General features: G+C 50.5%; 1 protein-coding gene across 1 annotated transcript in view; it reads left to right on the forward strand.

Moving 5' to 3' along the window:
• The window catches only part of AATF (apoptosis antagonizing transcription factor), a 101,757-nt gene extending 93,594 nt beyond the window's left edge, over window positions 1-8,163 (forward strand). The window contains exon 12 of the mRNA XM_003131707.5: window positions 7,868-8,163. Within this exon, the coding sequence (XP_003131755.1) occupies window positions 7,868-7,931 (64 nt within the window). The 3' untranslated portion in view covers window positions 7,932-8,163. The remainder of the gene's footprint in view (window positions 1-7,867) is intronic.
• The last annotated feature ends 1,572 nt before the right edge of the window (window positions 8,164-9,735 follow it).

The raw sequence follows: 9,735 nt of genomic DNA on the forward strand, positions 1-9,735 counted from the left end.
ATAAATAAAAATAAAGAGAAAACCCTGCTAAAAGCGGTGAAATGATTTGTCGTCTTTCCTTCGCGAGGCCATTTGTCTTCTCTCGCATCAAATCTGTTATAAAACAGTCAAACTGTGAAAGTGGAAATCATCCTGGGAATATGGAATATTAATGCACGGGGGGAGGTGACATCCCTGTTGTCGAGAGTCGCCCCCCCTCCTTTTTTTGTACAAGTCCACCAAGGTAAATTATTTTTCTTTAAAAGAATTTGAAAGACTTGAAGCTAGTGGTAGGATGATGGAGGTTTCAAGTATTTCTCTTCCATGTATAAGTGGAGTGAATTTGTAACTGGTTTGGGCACGAGGAGGGAGCACGGGTGGGGAGAAAACCTTTGCAGATTCACCCCTCGTTCCCTCTCCCCTCTCCTTCCTCTCCCCAGCCGTTCAGGTCCTTTGTTTGGGGCCTGAACCTGCGTCTTTGAACATTTATAAATCTCGAGTCTGTCTGATCTTTAGGAGACAGGCCAGAGGCCACATGTCACCATCTGTAATTTAAAGCTCTGGGGCTAAAAGCATTTGCAGAGGTTTGAAGGACCTAGTTCTGACCTGACCAAAGGAGCGAATTGGAAGAGACCTTCCAGAGTCTCCTTCAAGCACTGGGGAGGATGACGATGGGGGGCAGACGCACTAGGTAATTTATGGCCACAGTTTATGGGGAGCCTCCTGGTTGCCCAGTCCGCTTAGAAATGCATCGTGTGCTGCCACCTTGTGGCAGGTTCAGGCAGCTGCAATTGGCTCTTTCAGAGCTTGTGAAGCGTTCAGCCAGGTTCTGATGGGAGATTTGCTTGTACCCAGATCTAGGTAATTAGTAATAGGTGAAGGCATTCTTTGAGTCCCTGTTACTTTGCTGACTTGATCCTGTTAAGAAAAAAGTCCTTGGGAAGAGAAGGCTGCTTTCTTCTCTTTTCACCTTCCTTGGTTTTGTGTGTATTATTTTGGGGTATGAAATTGTGATGGCACTTCAGAAGTAAAGGCTGTGATGCACTTTTTGTTGCTGGCGGTGTTGGGAGGAAAGTGAGGGAGTTTACATGCTGACCTTTCGGCTGCATTCAGGAATTCTGGATTTTCTGCTCTCATTATTCTTTTATGTCATTCTGAGTAAATGACACCCCCCCCCCCAACAAGGCGTATTTCTGTCTCTTCACTTGCACTGCCTTCCTCACCATCCAGGCTTCTGGAGAGACAGAGTCCAGGGAGGTGTGCTCTGCCTCTGATCCCACAGCGCACACAGCGCCCAGGAGCACAGGGCAACTGCCTGCTGATATAGTTCCCTTCTTAGGGCATAGAGACATTTCTCAAACATCTTTCTCTCTCTTCTAAAGTCTCTGACGCAGAGCGCAGTGTATTTGGGTCAGAGGGAGCAGAAGGAATGGAAAATTAAGGAAAGGGCCGTCTTTAGTGTTTTGGAGAGCAGATCCCAGAGCAGCCAGGTGGTTGGGGTTGGGTTAGGAGCCCCTTGGAGGTTGTGTTAGTAGCACATGCCAAGTGATCATGGGCAAGATGCCCTTTTCAGGTGGCATCTGGGGTGCCCTGAGCACTTTGGCAGGTGGAACAGAGAGTGGAAGCTCTGTGAGGGCAGGAAAGGGCATGCTGAGGACAGAGGAAGCCACCAAGACTGTGCCGACATGCCGGCGTGGGCTCAGAGGCCCAGGGCCTAACCCTTGGCTCCTTGGCCAACTGGAGGACCCAGAGCGGTTCCTCCAGGCTGGCAGAACAACTCCAACTTGGTCATAGCGGGAACGGACTGTTTCTTTTCCCGTAGAGGACAGATTTAGTGAGAAGACAGCAGCCGTTGAAATGCTGCCCCAGGCGAGAGCAGTCAGCCGGCCCTCTCCTGTCTCCTGGCTGTGGAGGGCCTGGAGGGGTTGGGGTGGGGGTCCCACAGCAGCAGGGTGAGGGAGTGCCTGGAAGAAGAACGTCCCTGCATCTCCGAATGGAGCAGGTGGTCCTGGATGGAATTACCTCTCACCTTCCCAGCTCAGCTCCTGCGTGTCCCGTGTGTCTCTGCCATCCTGCAAAAGCTAACAGGTAACAGGCATCCAGGTGACTTGTATGAGTTTATCATACCTGTGTGTCATACTCTGAGGCCAAGGTCCATTCTCATCGAATACACGTTTATAAGCTTCCGCAGCGCTCATAAGTAGAGAGTTTTTAAAGCCGGGGTGGAGGAGGCACGTATCACTAACATCGTCCTCAGGTCTGCCCAGAGCCACCGCGGCGGTCAGTGTGAGTTTCTGGTCCAGCCGTGTCTGTGCTGGCTCACAGGGGCTTGGGTTTGATTGAGGGTCCCCTGCACGCGAGAGCTGCTGGAATCGGAGCCTTCGTCCCACTCTCCCTTTATGCATTTCGTCATCCTTGGATTCTCAAATGTGTGTCTGAGACCCGGAGTTGTGCAGAAGCGCGCCCCATGGCGCTCTCGAGCATCCAGGGTGCAGGGAGGGGCAGGGGCGGGGGTGGGGAAGCCCGTGCTCCGGGAGGTGGCTTGTGTGTTTAGGGAGGGGACACCCCTCCCCCGGTGAAGCAACGAATGAACAACCTCAACTTCATCAGGGGAAAATTCTATGCATAGTTTTAATCAGGAAGGCAGTGGTATTGTGTCCACTGGCACGCTTGGAAAATGCGTGTGTAACACGTGCTTGGAGAATGGCGTGGACTCTTGCTGGAGGCTATGCAGGTTTCCTTGGGGAGTGGCGGCCTGGCCACTGGCTCTCCGCTGTCTGCCTGCCACTGGCCATGGGGACAGGTGGGACAGTGGGGCCGGAGTGGGAGGGTGTGGCCGGCACAGGCAGTCACCTGGGTCCCAGGTGCTGCGGGCTCCTGACCTAGCAGATGGCAGCCCCGCGCAGCTCAGCTGCAGGGCTCGAGTGCTCCTTGTCCAGATAACAGCATGAGAGACCCTGGTCTGTGCTGTGGTTGCTGAGGGGCCCGGCTGCGCTGCGACGCCGTACACTGAGGGCCGCTTCAAACCTCACAGCCAGCCAGCCAGCCAGGGCGCAGGTAAGTCTCTTCAGAAGAATCCCATAGTAAATAAGCCGAACCCCCCCACACACACACACACACGCACACACGCGCTCTCTTTATGGAAAACGGCTGCTAATCCATGATCATTTTTTTTCCAGAAACAGGTTTTATGATAATATAGTAAAAATATTAAATTAGAAAATGCCTCACTAAGGGTTATAAAACCTCACTACACTAGAGATAGGTAATTATCCCCTCTACAGCCTAAATGACAGTTTAAAAGAAATAAAAATGTTAGTGCCCATTACTTGCTTTTGTAGGTTGCAATAAAGGGTAAGTTAAATTTTAATTCAAGGAAGAGCCCCTGCTATCGACCTTCTACCTCAGGTCCAAGTCCTGTTAATTACTCTGTAGGTTATTCTCCTGCATGATACCAACATTCATACATTTTCCACCGTGGACATTCCCACTGGCCATTGAGGCCGGGGCTGGGGGAGGGGTGACAAAACAGGGAAGGCATTTCAGCCCAGGGAGTCAAATCTTGATTCTTAATGTGATAGGGAGCAGGAATTATGTATTTAAAAAAAAAAGAAGAAGAAGAACCAAGTTCATTATGCATTGCCTTAAGGGGACTTCAAGTATTAAACCATCCACTTACCCTGGAGAATGGGCTGGAGACAAGGTTAACCTGAAGGATTGATAGTTCAGCTTCTCTGCGAGGCTAAATCCCGGGTAGGAACGATGCTGCGGGGGAAACGTCCTGTGCAGCAGAAGGCAGTCTGACCCTCTGTCCCGTCGGTGGCTTTTCTTTACCTGGTTCTATTTTTAGCTTTGTTTTCTTTTCTGGGGATGGGAAAGGTTATGGACGTGTCCTGTTTCTTTCCAGATGCTTTTCCCCACCCCCACCCGCAGCATTGGCACAGGCCTAGTACCTGCGTGGCTCAGTACACCTGCCACCGCCGCCTTGGTCTTCAGCCTGGGGGACGCAGGTCTTCCAAGGAGAAGCAGGATCCCCCTCGCCTCGCCTTTCGCACTTGTCCTCACCAGACAAAACGCCCCTTCTTCCCCTGACCTGGGACAGTGCCCAGGGTCCAGAGTGGGAAAACCACACGAAAGGACTGCTCCAGACAACACAGGGGCAGGCTTGACAGCGGCTGTGACCTAGGCCTGGGAACACCTGCTGCTCAGGTGGCTCCTGGGTCTTTATTCTCACCAGAATTGCAGGAGAACCTAATTGCATTGTTGGCTGTAGATCATTAAAACTAATTTTTGGTGGTAGCTCACTATGTGATGGAGCATGTAATTCAGAAGGAATGGAAAAGATTGTCATTGCTGTAACAAAACTCCCTCATTCCCGTATCTGCATTTACATGACAGAGTTTCTCAGCACTTACAGTCTACGAAGGCTAAAGGCAGGAATGGAATCGAGGCCAACCCCCCTTTCACTCCAGTGATATGTAAGATTCACCCATGGAATGGGAATGGAGGGGAGGGCCCCATCCATAGCACTGAGACAATGTCCAGTATTTTACATACTTACGTGTATTAAAATTTTTACCAAAATTATGCTACATTTTATTACATTGTTATTGTATACGCCAAAAGCACTCTAATAATAATTATAATGATAACACAATCCAGAATCAGTTTTTAAAAATTACTTAGAGCCTTTATGGTCTCAAGAAATTAAAATAATTTTGTTTCAACTTTTTAAATTTCAAAAAGTGTTTCAATTTGCATACTTACTTTTGTGGCCAAGAAGTATGGTAGGGTGATAAAGAGAAGACTTTCAAGCATAAAACAATTATATTAGGACAAAAATCTGTAGGGAAAAATCAAAGGGAAATACAAGCTTAAAAGCAAAAAGATGTCGCAAAATTTCCAAGTTAAAGAGTTTGTTTGTATGTTGTGTAAATAAATGATAATGGATATCAAATTAGTATGGCATGTAGATTCCACTGGGTGTATTACAAAAGGGATGTGTAAGTTTTATTTTAAAAGTTTGTACTCACAATATTCTAGTAACTACATCCTCTGTGACTGTTAAACTTACCAAGAAAAATTTTATGCGTCAACTTCAAAATGTGTGCAGGGGCTGCCGGATTTTGTACTGTTAGGGGACGTGCAGAGACGCTTGGGGGCCAGCACCCCAGACCTCACCCCCCCTGGGTGGCTGTGGTTTTTCCAGCTCTGCCCTAGGCAGAGCCTCTGCCGGGACAGATGGGCGGGGGCCGAGCTGGGGTCTTCATGGTGACGCTCTTAGACCCCAGGAGGGTCTTTGGAGTGGGGGCTGAGGGGGAGAAGCCGGGGGGTGGGGGGAGTGTGGGGACAGGAGTCGGTTGGAAGCCTGCCGCCACGTTCTTGGTACGAGATGGGGAGACCTGAAGCAGCAGAGGCCTGGAGAAGCAGGGGAGTTGGAGATACTTCGCAGGCAGAAGCAGTCCCTGATTGGGGGGGGGGGGGGGTGCGCGCGAGGAGGACTTAGAACTTGAAACTGCTTGGGGATTTTTAGATTGGAATAATCCCTTACTCATATTTTCTCTCTTTCTGTAAAAATATTTTAAGAGCCCAGACCACTCAGCTTTCCAGGTTGCTTTGCCGCGAACAGCTGCATGTGTTTGGCAGCTTTGCCCACCTGAGTGTGAAATGATGTCCTATCAAAACATGGGTCTCAGCATTTCCCTCTCTGCTCGTGACATGTGAACCCTGCTGCGGACAGTAACTGCTGCCCTGGCCCAGGCGGTTCACTGATACTGCGGCGCAGCACCGAGTGGAGCGGAGCGTTTGCTCCGCGGTAATGATGGGGGCCAGGCCGGGGCCGGGCAGGCAGAGGCCGGTGGGGTGCCTGTGAAGGGCTAAACGGGCGCTGTGCCTCTGCAGCCCCAGCTCATCGGACGATGCCGCCTTAAAGCTACACTGTTCTCTTTGTCACTGTGACTCTCCCCTTAATGCCATTTAATTTCTTTGTGGAAATGGCTAGAGAGACTTGTCCTTATTGGCAAATAGGCAGGCCATCGTGTGACAAAGTTACGCCTGGGCAGGGCACAGCTGTCTTTTATGTGACAGAGCTGGTGATTTGGAAGCCAGCGCCTTTGGAGGGGAGGCTGCCTGCCTCTCATTTGCATCTGGTCTGAAGCTGCCTTCCACCTTTGTACCCGCCTGGTCAAGGGCGCACCCAGCAGATGTGTGCGGCTTAGGAACAAAAGAGACCCTGGGTTTAGGGTGAACCCGCATCCTTTGTCTGTAGGCCCAGGGGTACCATGGGCGGCTGAGGGTACCAGTAAACTCTTGCCATAAAATCCCTGTAATATGGGAGGCCTTCTGTTTCCTGGTTGCGTTTTTCCTGCCTGCCCTGTGGCCCCTAGCATGTGAGTGTAGTTTATAAACTTGGCCCCTGGTTCCTTCTTTAAGACTTTGCTCTTTTTTAAAAGTTTGCATATGCTATCCCTGCTGCTGGATTTTCTAATTGTAGTACCTCTGTTGATACCGACCACTATAGCAGGGTGACTTCAAAAACAGGCTTGAAGGGAGTTCCTGTTGTGGCTCAGTGGTAATGAACCCGACTGGTATCTGTGAGGTTGCAGGTTAGATCCCTGGCCTTGCTCAGTGGGTTAAGTAAGGATCTGGCGTTGCCATGAGCTGTGGTGTCGGTCACAGACGCAGCTCGGATCTGGCCTGCTGTGGCCGTGGTGTAGACTGTGGGCTGTTGACCCCTAGCCTGGGAACTTCCATGTGCCATGGGTACGGCCCTAAAAAGACAAAAAAAAAAACCAAGAACCCCAAAACAGGTTAACAAGTTTTAGTGTTGAAGTCTGGCTGAACTGAAAATAGCTATTTGAAAGATGGGTTTTTTTTGTTTTGGTTTTGTGTTGAGGATGATTGGCTGAGGATGAGTCTCAGATAATGAGAGCACTTTTAAAAGCCTGTTTTCTTAGCAAGGACGGCAGGCTGTATTTTATGGTCAGGTCCTGAAAACATAAAACAGAGCAGGCACAGCTTTCTCCCGAGGTCATTTACTCGCTGGTCCATGACCTTCGCCTGCAAGAGCTCGCCCTCCTTCCCTGGGTCCGTGGCCAGACCTGCCCGGTCCCGGCAGCCCCCGCCTCCCCATGGCCTCTACCCGCTTGGACCCTGGGGCTCCTCACATCTCCTCGGAGAGACTCTTCTGGAGCTGTGGGCCCCACGGTGACTCTGGCGGGGTGGCGGCAGGAACGGGGGTGGGAAGGGATCGGTTACTTCAGTTTCATGGCCTCAAGACTCTAGCACGTTAGGATTTTTTTTAACATCAAACCCAACTTTAGAAATAAATTAGCTGGTCGAATTATTTATTAGATGGAGAACAGCGGGCAGGGCCGGGCGTGGGGAAGAGCCTCGGTGCCCGAGCAGCCGCACGAGCAGCCACACGTGTGCTGGTAATTGGAATCTTGTTGCTGGGTCATATTCATTGTTTTTCAAGTACTGCCAAGTCCAAGAAAATGTATGAAAACTAAATTATATCCCCTACATCCCATGTCTGATTGAGTCCTCCTCCTCGTGTGGCAGCCTCATACATCCTATTAAAATATTCAATCTTGTTTTCGTACTGAAGAGCCTGTCTGTAAAGGGCGAACTTGGAGAAAACTCGTTCCCTGGAGACAGGGTAACCAGCCACGCTGCGCTGTTTACATGCTCTGCTGTTCGAGTGGCCGCGTCCAGGTCGCCTCCTTCCTTTGTGTGTGTGCACGGGGGCTGTGGGCCGCGTTTTTAATGACTCGGCTGTGTTTTCAATTGGAGACACTGACTGGGGGTATTTCCCAACTTCCTGGTTCTTCTTTAACCTTGGAAAGTCCACCACCATGTTAACCAGCTTGTTTCCTTTGTCTTCCAGGACAGAGTTGTATCGATCTCTTTTTGGCCAACTCAACCCGCCCGACGACGGCCACGGGCCCTGAAGGCGCCCGGCCCTCGCCCGAGACCAGACGGAGGGGCCTCCGCCCATCCAGCCGCAAACGCAGGGGCCCGGCCCGCTGGCCTGTGGGGTTGGGCGGGTGGGAATCCCGGGCTGGTGCACCATCTGGGACCCCTGCCTGACGAGTGCCAGGAAAGCCTGGACGCCAGCTCCGTGGGCAGAGGGCTCCCCCAACGGCCTTTCACCACCACAAATAAAGAGTGTTTTTATTGTCACCACCGCCACACGTGATTCCTCAGGCAACAGGGAGTGAGTGATTTAGCGCTCCAGCAGGGTGACAGGGCCTTCGGGAGGGTTTGGCTTCTTCCCAGGCAAATGGCTTTCCCTCACAATATACAGCTTCACGGAAGGCCTGTGTCTGCGGCGGAGGCCGCTTTCCGAGTGGCTGATGGTTAGCGATCGGCCATGGCCCTGAGGAGCAAGGAATCCCCCGCACCTGTCAGCTCTGCCCTGGCCGCTCAGCCGCTCGGAGGTGTTTGCCTATTTGTGGCTAAATATAAATCTCTGGCTTCTGTTTAGTTTCCTCTTTTTCCCCATAAAGATTCTCCCAGAGTCCTTTTCCCATTCTCACTATTCCTAAATCACTTTATTGAGATGAGCTCTGGTGTAAATCTAAGCGGGAGGAAATGACTCACTTGTTTTTCATCCAAAGGTCAAAAGCTGGAAATTAAATCCCCATAAGGGGGATTTATTGGCCTGCTGTGGTCAGTATGCAATGAGACGCTCTTGCATAAGTAATGCGTGCGTGCGTGCCCGCACGCCAGACTGGCCATCGCCCGGCTCCTCAGCCCAAATCCTTACTGGGAGCTATGGACTTAAACGTTGCAGCCAGGCAGCTGAGTGCAGGTGTCGATAAGAACTAGTCATTGTTTTTAATTAATTTATTTTTATTTTTTATTTTTGTTTTTTTAGGGCCGCACCCACAGCGTATGGAGTTTCCTAGGCTAGGGGTCGAATCAGAGTTGCAGCTGCCAGCCTACACCAGAACTCACGGCAACGCTGGGTCCTTAATCCATTGAGCGAGGCCAGGGATTGAACCAGCCTCCTCATGGATCTTAGTTGGGTTTGTTACCACTGAGCCACAGCGGGAACTCCTAGTCATTGTTTTTAAAGTCAGGTTTTGGTATTGTTTTAAAATGTCAAAACCAAGTGACAGATTCCTGTGCCCAGGAACCCCACAGATCATTGACCCGTTGTGTGGGGACTGCGATCCAGCACCTAGAGGCTGGGCTCCAGGTGAACAGAGTCCTGAATGTAGCTTGCTCATGGTTTTGTCTTAACATCCAGGCATCTGCTGGGCTGTGGGTGGGGCGATTTGGAGAGGAAGGGTTTTCCGTCTAATGTTAATTGTATCTTGGTACAGGCTGATTGGTTTTTCTTGGCGTGGTAGTTAGCACCTGGGCTTGCCTATCAGGGAAATGTGTAACTAGCAGTGTGTCTCCAGCTACCTAAAAATCAGCCCACAGAAAGCAAAGATTTTCCCCACAGTCCCCCCCTGCAAAATGGTCACTCTTTAAAATAGAGACCAACCAGCCCTGTCCATCGCGAGTAACACACGCTAGAGCACCAGGTAAGTAACCTCTTAACGTGGAACTTCCAGTGAGCCTGGGTGCCGGCCCGCATTCCCCTAAGAGATGCAAACTCTCACAGTCTCTCTGATGAAGAGAAAGATTTAAACGGGTACTTAAAAATATTTGGGGTCCAACATGTTTAATTGAAATGAATTAAAATCAGGAGAAATGAGAAAGCATGGACAGAATTTTCAGTGAAGGGAGGCTTACATTTTA

This window comes from Sus scrofa, chromosome 12, assembly GCF_054392235.1.
Source record: "Sus scrofa isolate SSC_HxYL_T2T_F1_AM1 chromosome 12, Sscrofa_HxYL_maternal_Yorkshire_Landrace_v2.0, whole genome shotgun sequence".
In the NCBI taxonomy this organism is placed as follows: domain Eukaryota; kingdom Metazoa; phylum Chordata; class Mammalia; order Artiodactyla; family Suidae; genus Sus; species Sus scrofa.